This window comes from Hyaena hyaena, unplaced genomic scaffold, assembly GCF_003009895.1.
Source record: "Hyaena hyaena isolate Hyena2069 unplaced genomic scaffold, ASM300989v1 scaffold_612, whole genome shotgun sequence".
Classification (NCBI taxonomy): domain Eukaryota; kingdom Metazoa; phylum Chordata; class Mammalia; order Carnivora; family Hyaenidae; genus Hyaena; species Hyaena hyaena.
Genome location: NW_024081246.1, coordinates 618816 through 637958, shown reverse-complemented (window position 1 = coordinate 637958; position 19143 = coordinate 618816). Strand labels below are relative to the sequence as shown.

The 19143-nt window shown below is 59.3% G+C and overlaps 1 protein-coding gene across 3 annotated transcripts in view; it reads left to right on the top strand.

Annotated features, from left to right (window-relative positions):
• The window catches only part of EIPR1 (EARP complex and GARP complex interacting protein 1), a 126115-nt gene that overhangs the window by 95576 nt on the left and 11396 nt on the right, over nucleotides 1–19143 (top strand). For all 3 annotated transcript variants that reach the window (XM_039257378.1, XM_039257377.1, XM_039257376.1), the window contains one exon: nucleotides 13962–14061. In XM_039257378.1, the coding sequence (XP_039113309.1) occupies nucleotides 13962–14061 (100 nt within the window). The remainder of the gene's footprint in view (nucleotides 1–13961; nucleotides 14062–19143) is intronic.

Sequence of the window (19143 nt, the reverse complement as noted above, 5' to 3'; positions counted from 1 at the left end):
GGGGGAGCAGACCTCCTGGGTGCAGGGGGAGCTGGGGGAGCAGACTTCCTGGGCGCAGGGGGAGCTGGGGGAGCAGACCTCCTGGGTGCAGGGGGAGCTGGGGGAGCAGACTTCCTGGGCGCAGGGGGAGCTGGGGGTAGCAGACCTCTTGGGTGCAGGCATAGGTGGAGGGAGCAGACTTCCTGGGTGCAGGGGGAGCTGGGGGAGCAGACCACCTGGGCACAGGGAGAGCTGCGGGGAGCAGACCTCCTAGGTGCAGAGGGAGCTGGGGGGAGCAGACCTCTTGGGTACAGGCAGAGGTGGAGGGAGCAGACCTCCTGGGCACAGGGGGAGGTGGGGGAGCAGACTTCCTGAGCACGGGGAGGGGGGGAGGCAGAGGTCGCCATCACACTGGAACGCTGGGCGGGCTGAGCGCCTGCGGCTGTGCCAGGAAGGTGGGCGTGCGTGCACTCATTAGGAGGAGGGCGGTGGGCGTGAACCGTGGTGCTGAGGCCGGAGAGGAACCGGAAGAGAAAGGGTTAGGCCTCATCTCTCTTTTCTTGGCTCCTTGTTTTTAGTTCGTGATACAGCGGTGGAAGAAAAGTAAACTGCAAGGTGTCCTTGACCCCTTACAGAAGCTGTCTCGGAGGGTAAGAAAGAAAGCACGTTTGAAATTCAGAGACATTACGACCTGCTTCACGGTCGGTAGCGTGGGGGACTTCTCAGTGACTGTGACCACATCGTCACTGAAGACATCAGACCTCTAAGACCTGTGTTAGTGCTTTTTGGGTTTGCGCGACCTAGGTGTGCCGAGGCGTGAGTGCCCCCCGGTCACCGGCTGGCTTCTGACGTCCCTTAGCCTTGAAAGAGGCCCAGACGGGGCCACACCCTCTGCTCTGTGCGGGAGAAGAGGCGCGGTGTCCTGGGAAGGTGCAGACGCCTTCCTGCCTCAGGTCTGGTCGGGTCCCCACCGTTCGCGGAGAGTGGTGGACGCAGACTGTCGCCCACATCGTGCCTGCAAGATGGGGTGGTAGGGGGGCCACGGGACACCAGCAAAGCACCGTGTGCCGGTACAGCTCACACTGGACGCGCCTCACACCGACGTCTGGAGCCAGCGCACAGAGTGTGATTATGTGCATTACACGAGAAGCTCGTGTCCTTTCTAAGGTTTCAGTTCACGTTTCCCTGGAAACTGGGGAGCAGAGTGTGTTTCATTCGACCCCCGTGTGACCCGGCCAGCGTGTCGGAGGCTCCAGTGTAGAGGATCGCGGCCTTAGTTCTGTTTGGTTGTTTAAACGTGAGGTTTAAATAATTTGAAAGGTTCAAGCCGGAACTAACTCCGTGGGTAAGAACGAGGACACATTTTCTCTGTTTGAAAACCGGGGTGGGAGGGGAAAGAAAAGTAGAATCAGAAGAAGAGGAGGAGCCCAAACCACCGTTTGGAATTTGGGTAGACAGTTTTATTTCACAGCTTGCTTTTATTTACAAGTCCACGGTGAGCTTGCTGGGAAGACCTTGCTGCTCCTGCCCCAGGGAGGGAGCCGTGCCCCTGTGCTGTCTGGCGTGCACCCCTGTCCGAGCCCCAGGGGCAGACGTACTGGGGACACCAGCCTCCATGGGCTAGCGTCAGGGTGGCCTTGGAGCCACGGAGCTGTGACCTCTGGGGTGTCAGGCTGGCCTTCGGGACCGGTGAGAGTCTCACTCGGAGGACGCTCGGAGTCCCGGCGGTGCCCCGCGCCTCTGTCTCGGGCAGAAGGACGGGACAGTGGTGATCTGGTGTAGAAGCCACGGTCGGGGAGGGCCAGGCAGCATGTCCACCACCCACGTCCCCCCCAGCGAGGAGCCTGTGGACCTCAGACCTTTCCCACCGGGGGAGGCTTCTCAGGAGCGTGGTCTGATGATGAGTGCCATGTTTCCTGCGTCCACACTCAGCACACGGGCACCTGCCTGTTGCTGGGTCCTGTGTCAGAGGGCTTGCTTGTCCGGGGCGCTGGCCGGGGCTGCGAGCTGCTGACGTCAGCCTCCGCAAAAAAGAGAAACATCCGAGGAAGACGCCCTCTCCCTCGGCCCGGCCTGCGCTTCTCTTCTGCTCTGGCTCTGACCGGAAACGTGGTTATTGCCTGATGGCACTCGGAGTCTGTCCAGGTGAGAGGCGTCAGAACAAGGGACCACCTGCCCTGGCACCAGCTTGCCTGCCAGGGTGCCCAGGCTGCGCATGGACGCCTCCCTGCCCGTGGCTCCGCCATCGGGGGCCTGCACGTCCGCAGAGCCGCTCGAAGGGCGCCTCTTAGAGTGTCCTTCCCTTAATCTCTGTGCTCCGCGGGCGGAGCCTTTGTGTTCCGTTCTGCGTTTTCCACCAAGGGGAAATTAACCGGATTGCCCAATCTCTGTGTTTGAGAAGAGATGTATAACTGGGAAGCCAATTTATTGGATTTTTAAAGGGTTTTTCAAAATTATACTTGTAACCAGTGAGTTAATAGATATGTTTCCTTCTTCTCGGGAAAGTAAGAACCCTGATGAGTTATATAACGGGGCCACAGGGCTGTCCCTTGTGCATTCGAGTCTGTGTCCCGGCCGTGTGGGGCTGCGGCCGTGTGGGTGTCCAGCTTTCACGGACGTCCCACCCCAGGTGGCTGCAGAGAGTAGGTAAGGTGTGGAAATGCTGTGGACTTAAATTATTAAATCCGTAGTGAGGCGTTTTTAAGAATTTCCAGTGTCCTTTGTGCTGCCCTCACCCCGGGTGCCGGAATCCAGAGTGTGAATCCTTCATTTTGGAATCCCTTATCTGAAGCAGAGAGGCGTCTATTTGGTTTGATCAGCACGAAACCTGCCGAATAGAATCATCATTCCTGCTGTCATGGTCCTTATAAACAGCCTCAACGAAGTTTAGATTTTTTTTTTTTAATTTGGGTTTATTTACAGAAACAGCCCTTTTCTTGTGTTTTCCTCTCCGTGATTACGAAGGGATATTGCACACTTATATTAGGTATATGCTACTTAGTTTTCGACTTGTTAGTGTAACTTTACGTCCTCTCCAGTGCACTGGCAGAGTGTGATAAAGCAGAAAAATGGCTGATTTTTATGAACAGAGAAATAAACCTCTTAGTTCGGAGTAGCAAGTATGGCAGGAATTCCAGCTTATTTTCTGATGTTTATCGCGTTAGCTTCCTGGTGGTGATCATGATAAAACACAAGTTCTCTTCTTACTGCACTCTGCGTGCTCCACTTATCCCAAGGTGCGTGTCAGTGGGCGCACACGCTAATGGTTTTAGGGGATGCTGCCTATAAACTAACAGCAGAGTTTCCTGAGCGTCACCCAGGATGGGTAGTGATGGGCGAGGTGGCCCCGTGGCAGCCTAGCCGCGTGTGCTGCCAGCGCCTGTTCACAGCAGGTGCGAGGAAACACCTGGAAAGTCCCGCTCCTCGGGAAGGGTCCCATCGCTGTGCCTTCCTCTCTGGTGGCCCATGGCCCACAGAGGAGCAGAGACTTGGTTGTTACTGAAGCTATAGGATGAGGGGCGTGAGGGACATGGGCGCAGATCTTCCGGTGGGGAGTCCAGGGTGGGTGCCTAGGAGCACAGCGCGGTGGAGGAAGGAGTCCGGGGCGGGTGCCCACGTGCACAGCTTGGTGGAAAAGGGGATCCGGGGTGGGTGCCCAGGCGCACAGCATGGTTGGGGGGTGCTCAGGCACACAGCGTGGTGAGGTGGGGAGCCCGGGCGGGTACCCAGGCTCACAGTGCAGTGGAGGGGGGGTGCCCAGGCGCACAGCATGGTTGGGGGTGCCTGGGGCAGGTGCCAGGCGCACAGCGCGGTGGAGAGCCTCCTAGCGGCAGCCCCCTGTGGCCAGCAGCAGGTCAGGGTGTGTGGTCGCCGGCTTCGTGGCCAAGACGGTGAACCTAGGNAGGCTCACAGCGCGGTGGGGGGGGTGCCCAGGCGCACAGCGCGGTGGAGGGGGGGTGCCCAGGCGCATAGCGCGGTGGAGGGGGGGGTGCCCAGGCGCACAGCGCGGTGGAGGGGGGGTGCCCAGGCGCACAGCGCGGTGGAGGGGGGGGTGCCCAGGCGCACAGCACGGTCGGGGGGTGCCTGGGGCAGGTGCCAGGCGCATAGCGCGGTGGAGAGCCTCCTAGCGGCAGCCCCCTGTGGCCAGCAGCAGGTCAGGGTGTGTGGTCGCCGGCTTCGTGGCCAAGACGGTGAACCTAGGGTTTCTGTTTTTAGTTGTAGATCCGACAATGCTATTCTCGTCTGATGGCAGCTTTTACTTCTTCCCTTTCTGTGTGTGTGTGGGGATTATTTGTGGTTTCTTACAGGTTTTAATGGTGAGCCCCCCAACACCCTGTTTGGATGGAAGGTGCGCATCCTGAACAGAGCCACAACCAGCCTCCCCCCCGGCTTGTTTCTCAGGCGTCCCCCTTCACTCTGGTGGGAGGTGGGGCTGTGGTGACTGTCCCGCCTTGGTTTCTGCCCTTCCCTCGCAGGGCACGCACATGCCACGCTGCCTGCCCCCCAGACATCCTGGGGCTCCCCAGACCTGGGGCGGGGCCCTGAGGGAGAAGTCTGTGGCTGTCCCACGTGCCTGCTCCAGTGGTGGCCTTCTCCTTGATCTAGGCTTTCCTGGGTGCGTCAGCACACTGTGGGTGACAGAGCCCAGGAGCGTTTGCTCAGGAACCTAATTTTCCTTCCCTGTTTTGCTTCAGGAATCTCAGGGTCTCTGAACAGTCTTTATGGCGAGATTAACTCTTGCCGTGTGTAAAAGACAGATTTGTTCTCTTTCTTTTTGATGTCGTGTAATTCAGAGATTATAGATTTAAATCCTCTCAGAAATAAATGGCACATATTGAAAGGTGCACCTTAATTCGCGTCCTGTGGTTATCCAGTCAGCTCCCAGCCAGGCCCTTCCTCTGCGAAGAACACAAATCTTTGTGTGGGGTGTCTTCCTTGTGAGTCTCAGGCTCTTCTCGCTCGTGTGTCCTGTGTTAACATGCCCAGTAAAGGCCTTAGCTCCAGCTTACCTGATGTGTGTGCACATGCACATGTGTGGGGGGTGGGGGGGTGCATGCATGTATGGGGTGTACGTGCATGGGGTGTGCGTGCATATGTGGGGTGTGTTGCATGTATGGGGTGTGCATATGTGTGGGGGGTGGGGTGTGTGTGCGTGTGGGTGTTGCGTGTGTGGGGTCTGTGTGTGGGGTGTGTGTGTGTGTGTTGCATGTGGGGTGTGTGCATGTAGGGTGTGTGTGCATATGGGGTGTGCTGCATGCGTGGAGTGTATGTGCATGTGGGGTGTGCATGTATGTGAGGTATGTTGCATGTGTGAGGTATGTGTGCATGTGGAGTGTAGGGGGCCGTGTGCGCGCGTGTGTGGGATGTGTAGGGTGTGTGTGCATGTGAGGTGTGTGTGCATGTGAGGTGTGTGTGCATTTGACAGTACCTCTGGGAACTCCAGAATGTTCTCAGATGCCAGAGGGGAAATCGCGTGATGCCTGGCTGACTTTTGGACAGGCAGTCACCAGAGGAAGCGCAGGTGCCGCGGAAAGTGATGTTGGAGACTGGGGATCGAAGCCACTGGGCATGAGGTGGGCGGGACAGTGACACGTGATGGGCTCTGGCACCATTCAGAATAGGTCAGGATTTGAGTTTCTAGCCTTCTGAGGATCTTTTTCCTTAAATAAATCCTGATGGCTTTCTCTGGGTGTGTGCAAGCCTACTGCAAGCCCTACTTGAAACTAGGTGTTACAGTTTTTCAAAGGGGGGCCGTTGGCGTTTGGGGTGGTGCTGGGAGCCGCAGCAGCCTCGCCGGACGAGAGTCACGGCAAGGAAATGGCAGCGTCTGCACAGCTCCTGCCATGAGGAACGGAAACTGGTATCTCCTTCTGCTACTATTGGCTCATGTTGGAAATGAGCCTGCGGGTATTGACCAGGCCTCACAATATTCCAGATCAGACCAATATTCCCCACACAGATTGCTCATAAAGAAAAGTCTATTCCTGCCTTTTCAAAAGAGATTTTAGATGAAAGCTCTGTGGATGATTGTCAAAAGGCTCTTCCTATGGGCCTTGCAGACCCAAGACGTAGATAATAAAGGGGGCTAAGAACACAAGAGTTACAATTGAGTCTGGCCCTGAGACAAAGAGCCTAATTTAGAGTTAAGGACAGATATCCACCCCCACCCAATTGTTTCTGCTTGGAGCACCGCCCCCCCCCCCAAGGCATTTGTGATCAGTATTCTGAGTGACTAATTCTGGCCTTGAATATGCTGATTGCACCCTGTGAAGGAACCTATTGAGGAACTTCTTCTTTTGTGATTATGGGAGCAAATATTGTGTTTCCTGAAAGACCTGTTTTTCTTAATACTTCTCCTTAAGCAAACAAGCTATTGACCCCTGCTCACAAAGAACTAACGTCACCCTTTTTATGCTAAAAACATTGTCTTGTATGCTAAGGATACCTCCCTTCCCCATAGGGTAAGCATCTAAATCACCTAGCTCAATCACTACTGATGGAGGTTATGCATGAGTCTTCTACAAATCTATGTTCTGGGAAATTCTTACATATCAGAGAAGTTTGTCATCAGAAATCATTGTCTAAGGCAAATGCCACTCCTGTGCCGTCCCCCAAACAGTTATAAAATAAAGTTGAGCCCCAGTCAGAGCAGAGATGCTGCCTGGTGACCAGAAAGACTCTCGGGCCTGTCTCATCCCTCCCTCGCCGACACCGTCCATCGTTCAGGGACCCCCGGACCCGGCCGGAGCCGGCATCCGGCAGGGTGGGCTGTCTTTGCTGTCGATGGCTGTTGGTGTGTCAGGGGCCGCGGACCCCCAGCCGCCGTGAGGACTGGCACGCCCTCCACGCCAGCGCTCTGTGCACAGCGAACCTCTGACTGCACCCGACAGCATCGCACCGGGGGAGCACCGACTTTGTGCGGGCTGTCCCAGATACGGACCTGTGATGTCGGCACACTGCTCTTAGCCCCTGGACAGACGGGGAGATCGAGGCGCAGAGCAGTTAGAAGTCGCAGGCATCCGTACTATAGAATTTGTGTGCCCTTTGGGAAGAATTACATTTATTTGACATAGGAATTTACCCGGGACGTGTTTTCAGTAGAGCTGCACGTGTCAGCGTGTCTGCTGATAGGACTGTGGTCGTGTCGTCCGCGTCCTCATGAGTGTCCCGGATGCCCGTCCTTGTCACAGGGCTGTCCCCCCGGCTGGCACTATGAGAGACTTGCACTTCTGTCACGTTTAAACACTTTTAATGAGCGTGTGTGACTTTAAACTGGAATATAAAGTATCACAGCTCAAAACAGGATTTCGGGAAGGCAGGGGCTTTGGCTTCGTGTGTCTGTTCAGGGGAGGGCTCCTGCACGCCCACGTGGGGCTACGTACTCTCACGCTTGTTGGTCACCAGTGTGTATGCTGCTCCAGCTCAGCTAAGGGGAGCGTGAGGCAGGTGCCCGAGGACGCGTGCGGTAGCCAGAAGGGAGGTGGACGGCTGCTGGCATCTCCCAGACCCCGCTGACATCTGAGCAAACCCCGTATAAGGACCAGTGACTTGCGGCCGTTTTGTATGGGCACCGGTCTGTCCCGTAGCGGAGGGAATGCAGCACAGCGCCAGGCAGGCCGCGGGGACGGGCCGTCTCGCCCAGGCTGCGTGCTTGCTGCACGGGCGGAAAAGGTACAAAGAATTTGCCAAACGCTTCCCAGGAAATTCTGCCCCCAATGCTGGAGGAGACTAAGACAGACTAAGGTTAGTGGTCTAAGGCAGTGCTCTCCAAACTTCAGTGTGAGAAAGAGATGGTTTTACATCACGAACACCCCCCCGCCACCCACACACACACATACTTACCTGACGAGAGGTTCACAAAATGCTGTCTACCGTGAAAGCACGCGTGCACACGGGCTCCGCTTCGTCCCGTCCCCAGCTTCCTGGGGGTGGCGGCCCTGTTTTCCTGGGATTCGTGAGTCACTCGTGCGATCCTGTGGCCACCTCTGGCGTGGGCAAGTGCATCTCCCGGTGAAGGTGGGGTCCCGTAGGCCGACGGGCTCCTCCCACCACAGCGCCTGCGGACTGGGGGCGTCTGGTGCCGGCTCTCGGGCCTGAGCGGGTCCGGCGCTGACGGCGCGGGGGGCTGACTGTGGCAGGAGGCGGCCCCGCGCTTGCCCACCTGAAGGACCGTGTGTGGGGAGGGGGATTCAGGAGCAGAGCTGTGGCCGAACGGCCCCGGTGGAGGCGGCGCCTGGATTTCGTGCTGCGTTGTCCTGTCTGGTCACGTGCTGGTGGACCGTGCTGATGGGCCACGTGACGGTGCCAGCAGGGCCTGCATCCTTCAGCACTGCGTGGCTCTTCTCGAGGGGCACCCGGATGGTTGGACAGGCGGCTCCAACCCCAAGCCTGACAGCCTTCTGTGTCCATGCGGCCTGTGACGGGTGCCTGGAGCGTCCCCGGTTCTGCTGTGGTCCGGCCCACCTCCTGTTCTTCGTGGCGCTCGGGCTGAAGGCCGCGCTCCGGTGAGAGCAAGACCTCGTCAGGTGTCTGGAGTTTGGTGATGGGAAACCACATACAGACCCAGAGATGGACGAGGCGTGGGCTGTTCTCAGCCCACCGCGCTGACAGTAGGAAGGTAGGAGACAGGGAGACGGTGTTCCAGGCAAGAAGCCAAGGGCAAACTGGGTCAGATTTGTGTAAAGTGAGAAGTCAAACAGTAACAGTGAAGTTCAACAGGTGTTATTGCTGTTTTATGTAGAGTTTGAGAATGATGTAAACCAATGACTCTCAAGATCTTGCTCGAGGAGTGTTGTCCGTCCAGAGATGGAGAGGGGTGGGGGTGCAGTGGGGATTGGTTGGTGAGTCTGGAGTCTCGGGTGGTGTGGACATGCAGGAAAAGTGCCCGTAGCGGGGTAGGCCGTTCAGTTTTGGCTTCCTGGGCAGGGGCGCTGTCCAGAGGGGGTCGTGGGGGGAGGGGAGGCCGGGGCCGAGAGGGGAAGGGTGGGCCCCCATCTGTCCCGTACTTGGCCGACTGTGTTCAGGGGTCTGCGGGAGACCTGGTGACCCAGCGAGACTGCCTCCTGATGAGGTCCCCTCGAGACTGAGGAGCAAGCCTTCGCGAATGGGCTCCAAGACGGACAGTCTTCACTGAGTGTACTTGATAAATAGACTCTTCTTCCAGTTTTATTTTTCATGCGTTAAAGTGCCCTGGACACGCGCCGAGAGGGAGCGTAATTAATTCTTCGGTCACGGTCTCTTTCATCAGCTCTGTATTTAGTGCCTCTCCTGTGCGAGTCGGACTCTGTGCCGGGTGCTTGGCCTACAGCAGTGGTGAGTCCGGGCTTGTGTGGAATTTGTAGTCTGGCCGTGAGTGACCAGGGGCCGCCGCTGACCCAGGACAGGGGCCGTCCGCTTGGCCTCCGGGGTCAGGCCAGCTCCCTGGAGGGCTCAGCGTTTCAGCCAAGCCCCTCTGCCCTCCAGAAGCCCGCCTCTCTGGGTCCTGACCTGCAGACAGGTTGTTATTGAAGTGACCTGTTCTTTGCAGGTTCAGACCTGGTCCTTGCAGAGGAGTAACCGTCCACGGGCAACCCAGGCTTGGGCCTCTGGATGAGATGGGACCCCAGTGTTCCCGTGTTCAGGTTCTGGTGAATCTTCTCTCCTGTCCCTTCCTCACTTTGCCTTGACATTTACGTCTGCTGAGAAACGGGGCATCGCAGAGCCGAGGTGCTTCAGGGACTCGCTTGTCACTCCTCCGTAGATGTATGGCCACCTGCACTGTTTCCCCACAGGCTCAGCGGGCCTTTCCTGGGCAGTTGGTTTGCTAGACCGTCGGCAACAGTAAGCCTTCCCCGGGCTCTGCGGAGGCTGATGGCCGCAGCGCTGTGGGCCCCGGTCGGGGACTTTCAGTCTGTGACGACATCGGGCCTGCACACGGGCTCAGGTGGAGGGTCTCCTAGGAACCTCCTTTCCCCCATTTTCCTGTGCTCCTTGCTGCTGTTAACTGAATAATAGTTGCCACGACCTTCAGAGGTGACGAGAGACCTTGTTCCCGAAGAAACAGGTTTTCTTAAAACCTTCAAGCCAGGCTGTTTTCTAAAGCAACGTTACCCTCCTGTGGTCTTTCAACTTTTTTTAAACAGCTTTTGAATTACTATATATTTTTCCTTTTTAGACATAAAAAGTTACTTCTGCAGCTACTGGAAGTTTGTTTGACTGTTTGCTCTGATGATATTCCTGAGGATGCAAGCGGTCTCCCGGCGAGAGGGGGCGTGCAGCGGCGGACGCGACATCTGTTGGATGTGGGGACAGTGAGGGGGACGGTGGACCCCGCTGTCCCCGAGGAGGCCCGTCTCCTCTTCCCTCCAGTCCTGGGGCAGAGCCAGACCAAGGCGCCTGTTCCCTGGGGGCCAGAGAGGTGGGCCTGCCCCGTGCGCTCCTCGGGGGAGGAGCCTTCTCGGAAGCTCGCCGCTTCCCCACCGCCTCCTGGGGCTCTGGGATCCGGCTTCCGGGCTGAGCCTGTCACTTAGCCTCCACAGCCTTCTCTGCGGTTGGGACTCGGTCCTCCAGCGAATGGGTACGAATGCCTCTTGCTGAGCAGGGAGAGCTAGGAAATGAGTCTTCATCCCTTCTCTCCCCTCCTCCCTCCTCCCTCCCCTCTGTTCTCCTCCCCTCCCTCCTCACTTCTTCCCTCCTCCCTTCCTCCTCCATTCTCCACTTCCTCCTCCCTCCTCCCCGCCCGCTCTCCTCCCCTCTTCATCTTCCTCCTCCCTTCCCCCTCCCTCCCCCTCCTCTCTCCTTCCTCCCTCCCTACTCCCTTCTCCCCTCCCTCCATCCTTTCCTCCTCCCTCCTCCCTCCCTCTCCTCTGTCCTCCCATCTCCTGTCTCACTTCCTCCTGACTCCTCTGTCCCCTCCCCCCCCCCCCCCTGTCTCACTTCCTCCTGACTCCTCTGTCCCCTCCCCCNCTCCTCCCCTCCCTCCTCACTTCTTCCCTCCTCCCTTCCTCCTCCATTCTCCACTTCCTCCTCCCTCCTCCCCACCCCCTCCCCTCCCCCTCCCTCTTCCATCCTCCCTTCTCCCTTCCCCCTCCTCCCCTCTCCCCTCCCTCCTCCCTCCCCTCTGCCGTGGGGGTCCGTGTTTACAGCTTGCCCTGTAACCCACATTCCTTCTTCAGACATCCTGCTGCTCAGGGCCCGCGTGTTTGCTCTGTGGTTTTGGACGTCGTCACCAGATGGGTGACCTGTGGGCAGACAGGTGGGCAGGGGGAGGCTCTGAGTCAGGGCTTGAGAGACACTGCGATTTAAAGCATGAAACGAGCACATGAGCTTTAGTGGAGGGATTCTGGTTGTTCAGATGCCTTTAAAGCTCTTTCTTGTTTTATGGCTGTTGGCTGTTTTCCCAGCCCCACGCGCTAGCGGTTAGCTAAATGTACTTTGAAATGGTCTCATTTTTTTATGTGGCATCTCTGCTCTTACCTGGATTCTTCACTCTTCCTTGGCACTCGTGAGCAAGTATCGATCACGTGCTGTGTGCCTCAGCCGTCGCTGGTCACCGTGGGGAATGGGAACGGACTTGAACAGCCTGGGTCTACTCTCCAGCAGGCTTTAACCTGCACAGGGAGACCGCAGATGATTAGTAGTCAGTCCTTGGCTTCGAATTGGCTAACTCTTACCTGTGATTTTTAGTTTCCTGGGAATCTCTGGCTTTCTGGAGTTTCTGTTAAAAAGTCTGCACGTGTCTGTAATTCCACTTCCTGACTGTGGTGTTGCTACACTGGATGGGCACTTCCTGTCCTGTGGTCATCCCCATGGGTCAGCCCCATGGCCATGCAGCCCTTCCGCGTCCTGCCCTCGGGCATGTGTGTGCGTGCGTGTCTGTGTGTTGGGTGTGTGTGCACATGTGTATGTGTTTGTGTGTGTGTGCGGGTGTGTGTATGTGTGTTGGGGTATGTGCATGTGTGTGTTGGGTATGTGTGTTGGGTGTGTGTGTTGGGGTGTGTGTGCATGTGTTTATGTGTGTTGAGTGTGTGTGTTGGGGTGTGTGCATGTGTGTTGGGTGCACACGCACATATGTGTGTTGGAGTATGTGCATGTGTGTACATGTGTTGGGATGTGTGTCTGCATGTGTATATGTGTGTTGGGGTGTGTGCATGTGTGTGCATGTGTGTTGGGGTATGTGTGTTGGGTGTGTGTTTATGTGTGTCTGCATGTGTGTGTGTCTTCATGTGTGTATGTGCGTGTCTGCATATGTGTTGGGGTGTGTAGGGGTGGGGCAGATGTAGGGTCTGAGGTCCAGTGAGGGGCTCCTCAGGAGTCAAGTCCTAAGTGCACTACTCCTAGTATATTGTGTTGGGGTGTGTGTGTGTGTGTGTGTGTTGGGGTGTGTGTAGTATAACATGTTGTGGGCAGCATCTTTTTGGCCCCACAACGTCCTGTGTTGAAACCCTCATGTCTGGTGTGTTGTATCAGGATGTGGGGCCCCTGGGGGGTGGATGGGGCCTGGGGCTGGCGCCCTCTTGGTGGGGGGGGGCTCCTAGAAGAGGGGTGCCAGGGCCCCCACTTGCGCTCTGCCGCGCCCAGGACTCCCCTGCTCTCGCACAAGTGTGCACAGGAAACATGTGCTGTGCGGGCGGCCCGGCCGGTGGTGACTTGTTCCGGCAGCCGGGCTAAGGGGACCTGTCGGGCACAGGTAAGCAGGTCGCTGTCTCAAGATGAGCCTGCAGCCGCCCCCTTCCGCCACCTTCCCCCGGGTTGCGTTGTCCCTGGCGAACGTTCCCGGTCAGGTGTGTGAGGTGCGCAGCGGCCCACCCGTGCCACCAGCGCACACCGGTCACCTTGCTCAGAGACGCGCCTTCGGGGCTTCGCTGCCGTCTGCAGAGTTGGCGGGTTCCAGGCCCAGGTTTGCTGGCGTCTCCCCCGGCTGCCGTGAGTGCGTCTGAGGGGCCAGATCGGTGCACCTTCCCCGCGAGTGTTGGGAGGACACGCCGCGCCCTGTGTGGTGCAGGAGCAATCCACGGGGTCACAGCGCCGTGAACGTCACCTGACTTCTTCAGCTGTAAAGGAGAAAGATGCTGTGGTTTTGAATTGTATTAATGTTGTGATTAACATGGTCACAGCTGCGCTGACAGCCTTGAAGAGCTGGCGTGAGGGACGTGTGCCCCAGGCCCCCCCACCATCAGTTGGTGCCGTGTTCCATCCCCTGGTGTCTGCGGTCACCCCCGCGTGGCAGCACGCAGCCATGTTCTCCTCTGTGTAAGCACCCAGCTGGTCAGGGCAGATGGAGACCCTGAGCACCCTTCCTGCCCACGGCTTCACTGCAGAGGGGACGGACTTGGGGTCTTCCGTCAGTTACTCACCCGTGCGTGTCAGCGGCTGGGCCGGCTGTGGCTCCAGGTGATGGGACACTGCTCCGACAGGCTGCGCAGGAAGACATCACGTGACGTCATAGCCAGGACGTCCCTCCACCCCCACCCCCGTTGCTGTCAGTGTGTCGGCTATGTCCTTGAGCTACAAAAGATGTGGGCATCCTGAGCCCCGCCCACCAGCGGGCAGCTTCATGTCCCCCTGGCACAGCTGGTCACCTGTCCGTCCCTCCATCACCAGGGGGACACCTGGGTTGGGGCGGCCACCACAGGGCGTCTCAGGCTGGGGGCTGACACCACAGACCTTACTGTCACGCCCTGGGGGCCGGGGTCCGAGGTCGGGGCAGCGCGGGTCCTGGCGAGGGCCCTCTTCCTGGGTCACAGACGGTCGCCTTCCCGCCGCGTGCTCACGTGGTGGGCGAGACAGACCACTGGAAAGGGCAGCAGTGGGGGGACACGCGAGTGCCGGTGCCGTCGCGGCCCGCGCTCACCTCCTCGCGGACCGGGAGCGCCCCGAAGGCGCGGCCCCCCAACCGCAGCCGAGTGGGGAGGATGGGCAGCCAGCACTGTGGTGGGCGTGGGGCAGACGCAGGGGTGCGGCACCTCCGTCGTCCGTGTTAACGGGCCTCCTCTTTTTTGCAGTGTGGCGTGGCAGCCCACGGGGGACGGGAGCAGGGTCGTCTCGCTGGCGGACAGCCACGTCCTGCTGTGGGACCTGCAGGAGTGCTCCAGCCAGGCCGTGGTGAGTGGCAGTGCTGCCGTGGTCACGTCTTGGTGGTTTTGTTGTTGTAATATTCTGTTTTAATTTTTTTAATGTTTATTTTTGAGAGAGAGGGAGGTGGAGGGGAGGGCAGGGAGAGAGGGGGACAGAGGGTCTGCAGCAGACTCTGTGCTGACAGCAGAGCCCCATGCGGGACTAGTTTAAACATTTTTTTTAATGTTTATTTTTGAGACAGAAACAGTGTGAGTGGGGGAGGGGCAGAGAGAGAGGGAGACACAGAATCTGAAGCAGCTCCAGGCTCCGAGCTATCAGCACAGAGCCCGACGTGGGGCTCAAACCCACGAACCGTGAGATCATGACCTGAGTCGAGGTCGGACGCTTAGCCAGCTGAGCCCCCAGGCGCCTCTACTGCTGTGTGTTTTTAATGGGACCCGTCGGCTGGACAGAGGGCCGCGTCCTGCGGTCCCGGCTCGGGTCAGGGAGCCCCTGGTGGGCGGACAGGGCCGGCCGTCAGAGAGCCGAGCGAGCGGCACCTCAGGGAGCGCTGTCGGCCCATTTGTCCGCAGGAGGCCGTCCCGGCGCGTTCGCTCGTTTCCAGGGTGCTGTCTTCTTCACGACCGGGTGCGCCCAGTGTGGTTGAAATCCTCTTGGGTGGGAACAGTCATGATATACCGATTTCACGGTGCTGATGACCTGTCCGCTTCCTGCGTGACCTGTGACCCCTGTCCCCCACGGCCTGTGACGCCTGCTGGCCTCGCAGCTGGTCTTCTGCTCGGGCACGTGCCCCGCCTTCCCGCCAGTTGCCAGTTGTGGTCCCCGGGCCCTGCACGTGTGGGACAGAACGTACACACCACCCAGAACCCTCCAGTCCAACAGCACGCCTGAGGGGGCCTCATGCTCCCGGCGCCCCACCCCTCCCGGGGTCTTGCCGTGGATCTGGGCCACGGGGGCAGGCCGTGTCCCGGCCCCTCCTCCCCTGTGCCGCTCGTGGGCGCTGCTGCAGAGCAGAAGCCGAGGCGGGGCCAGTCCTCTCTGGCGTGACTGCAGGGGCGGGGGCAGGAGGCGCCAGGCAGGGGTGGGCCCTGCGCGTGGTGTGCACACTCAGTGCCCCCGCCGCCCCCTCGGCAGCCCAGGCTGAAGCCAGACGGGGACGCCCCTGCGGCCCCTCGGCTGGCTCGGAATGATGTTACGCAGGGGGGCTAATCTGTAACCTCTTTTCTGCAGAGACCAATTTAGTTTTCTCTCCTTCGTTTTCATCCGCCGTCAGCAGTTCTGTCGGCAGCGCTTGGCGACCCTCTGCCGGGTGTTTAATGCCGAACCCCTGCTATCGATCCCGGGCACCTTCACACCCAGCTCCTCGGGGTGTTTCTTGCTGGAGGAGAGCGTCTGCCGCGTGAATCTAATCCTGTGCTCGCTGCATCATTACCTTTTGCAATTAGATCGGAGGTTCTTTGCCATTTATAATCATTAGCGGGGCCCAGGGGGGCCTGGAGGGGGAGGTTCCGGGGGTCCTGGCCCTGCTGGAAGCAGAGGGGAGGCCACCCTGTTCTGCCTCCTGCTCCCTCCTCCATCTCCAGGGCCCAGCGGCCGCCAGCAGCCGTGGAAACGAGTAGCTTTCCCGGTGCGACGAGCTGGCCGCCGAGCAAGAGGAAGATGGGCGCCTTCGGAGTGGACTGTCCCCTGCCTTCTGGCCACACGTCCCTGTGGGGGCTCCGCAAGGATGCACCCGGGGTCACCGGCTTGGCCGCACAGGCCCGAGGGCGGGGACACGCAGGAGTGCCTCTCTGAAGGACGCGAGCGGGCGTCTGAGACGCGGTGTTGTTTCAGAAATGTGACCTGAGGTTGGACGTGCCCCACGAGGACGCCTGCGTGTGCACAGGGGAGGTGCTGGTGGCCACGGGGCGGTCGCTCAGTGCAGCTCAAGGCACGTCTGCTGGGCCAGGAAGTAAACGACACGCGTTTGTCCTCGGGGACAGAGACCGCTGGGTGACAGCGGGGCTGCTCCCAAGACGAGTGCGCCGGGCAGCCGGGGCTCCTGAGCCGCGCTGTCCCCTGCCGTGACCCCTCTTTGCACCCGGCCTGCCTCCCCAGATGCGGCCCTGAGCGGAGGAGGCTCGTGAGGTCACTGTCATCTCGGATGCTGAGCCTGTGGGCCGGTGGGCTCCCTTCGGAACCCGCTGCCCCATCCCCGTGCTGCCCTCTGCTGGCACAGCCCAGTGCGGGGACCTCGCTCCCAGCCCCCAGGGCGGCGCCGGTGGACGCGGCCATTCCGCCCCACGCTGCGTCCCTTTGTTTCCTGTGCTTTCATTTTGTTGAGGGGCCTCTTGTAGATGAAGGGTTTTCACCTTGCTTTTAAGAGACGTAACTTTTGGAGTGGTTTTAACGGGTTCACGGCAAGGTTGAGGGAAGGGAACAGAGACTCCCCCCCCCCCCACTGACCTCACGTGCACAGCCTCCCCGCTGCCAGCGTCCACACCAGACAGACATCTGCTGCACCCACTGGGCCCGCGGCACAGGCTTGTGCTCCCTCATCCCAGGTCCAAGGTCTTTGGCTCTTTCCCTGTCTGGTTAGAGAGGAGGGTCCAGCACCCACCGCGCGGAGAGTGTGGATCCCGTCCCGTGTGCACGTAGTTGCTCAGCAGTGTGCACGGCTGGTGCTGAGGACACTCAGGGTCCCCAGACGTCCACCACGTGGCTTCGCAGCTATAGCAGGGCTCACGCCGATTGTAAAGCAGTCCACGTCCACGTAAAGAGACACAGACCTCAGGGTCCCGGAATTGGACTCCCTCACCTGACAGTTGAGAAAGTGAGACCAGGGAGCCGGGAGACATGGAGGCCACACAGTTTGAAAGCAGCTTGGGGACTGTGGTCGTGACCCCACCCCTCTGCCACATGGAGCATTGGCCGTGGCCCCGCACGTGTGCGCTTGAGCCGCGCTCGCAACCCCCTCCCTGAGCCCGAGCCTCGGCGCCTGGCTGTCCCCACTGCCCAGTACCGGCTTGTCTGTGAGGGTGGGTGTGATGTCTGGGAACGGTCAAGATTTATTTGGAGCAGAATCTTGTAAATGAAGCAGTTGGCCAACTTTGTCCAACTGTGCGTGCAATATGGGTTACGCCCCTGGAACCCGATTTTGTTGTGAAATCATTCCTAAACCTGCGGGCGCGCCCTGTGTCCCTCCAGCCCGTGCAACCCGGGGAGGTGGGGCTCCAGGCAGCGGTCACTGTGGTGTACGGCTCTGGACACCTGGCTCTAGAAAAAATCGTGTTCTTCCAGAAAACATGGAGCAAGTCGCATCCTAAATTGTGTGTCTTATGTGGTGTAATAGCTACGTATGGCTTAGATTTTATAAACATCGAGGCAGCTAATGGTCGTTAATCTTCCAGTTAGATCCTGGAAGAGATCATCAAATACAAAGAGCTGGGCATCCGCGTCTGCCAAGTGTTTGCTTCCCAAGCTCTCAAAAGACTTCTTTCAAGTAAGAACGGATGGTAGAGGGAGGAATATGGAGCACACGCTGAGTATATTTAGGGGAATGCAGCTGCTGCGGCCCGGGCAGTGGGTGCCTGCCTCGGTGGTGCTGTGGGCGCTGCCGCCTCCCAGGGTCGTTGGAAGAGGGGCCCGTGGCCGAGCTTGGATGCAGACCCATGGCCTCTGCCTTCCTGCAGCCGGCCGCCCAGCTCTGGGGTCCGTGGCGTATGCGTGATTGAACTTCAGTCCCTGGGCTTGCTGTGCTGCATTGGGTAGGCGACAGGCGTGGGCCGGCGGCCATGCAGAAGGCAGCCCTGGGGGGCGCAGGGCACAGGAGGCAGACACTGAAGGCCGTGGCTCCGTGGGGTCGGGGTGGGGGCCAGGCAACCTTCTGAGCTTTGGAATCAGGTCCCGTTTCTGCCATCCACAGGGTGATCTTGGGTGAGCTGCGTGTCTGCACAGGCCTCGGTGTCCCCGTCTGTAGTGGGACTGGATTCCACACGTATAGGGTGGCCGTTATGGGAGGACAGCAGCTTCACGGCGCCTGGCGCCCAGGCTGCACTCGCCTGTCGGGCAGGTGGGGGGGCGGGGCGGGATGGACGCCTGGCTGTGTGGATGGAGACCGTGGCTGGAATACACGGTACTTAGACCTGGATCATGGGCGAGAGCTGTTGAGTATGATCCCAGCATGGCGGCCAGCGGTGCAGGGAGAGAAACCGCCGCGCCAAAAAGCAGTCCGTGTTCACTTGATAATTAAGTTCCTCTTCTCAGAGCCAGTGGAGGGGCCCACAGATCACACGTGAAGGACGGGGGCCACGGCTCACACGTGAAGGACGGGGGCCACGGCTCACACGTGAAGGACGGGGACCCACGGCTCACACGTGAAGGACGGGGGGGCCACGGCTCACACGTGAAGGACACGTGTGTGATCACTGTATTGCTCCCAGGCTCTCGAGCCCGTGTTAGTCCTGGTGAGAGCCCCCCCCCTCCCCACGTCCCCCAGGGAAGTGCTGTGATTAGACCTCTCTGTGCAGTAGATCACTGGCGTCTGATGGGTGTGACGGGGCGCTTGGTCCCGGTCAGAAAAGTGAAACCTGCCCTCGCGGCCTTTGCGGTGCTGCGTGTGAGCGGAGGGGGGCCCGTGGCTGCGGGAGCAGGACACGTGGTGCCCTCTGCCAAGAGAGCAGAGGCCTTAGAGCAGCCGAGGGGCAGAAGCCCTTGTGGTTTGTTCCTCCTGAAAATAGAGTGCTGTTTGCAAAATGCTAAAAATAAAGTTACAACAGCTTCAGATTCCTCCCCAGCTCTGGCACCTGATGCCCCGTGTACGCTTTCGAAGATGGGAAGGTCTGGTTCCCAGGAGGCCAGCTCATGGAGCCCGGAATGCCTTCTCCAGGGGAGCAGCGGTGCGGGGCCTGTGCGGCCACCCCGTGACCCTGGACAGCTTAGGGTGGGGGTGGCAGGGCCCCTCTGCCTCCCTCGGGGGCCCATCCACACTGGCCTCGGCGGCCGGCCCTGCGCTCCGTCAGGTCGCTCCCCTCTTCCTGGTCTGAGGTTAGTGACGGGCCGGGGCCAGCCTGTCGAGTCCATTCCCGTCACCCCTGAGCCCTGACGGCTCACCCCCTGCCCTCCGTCCCG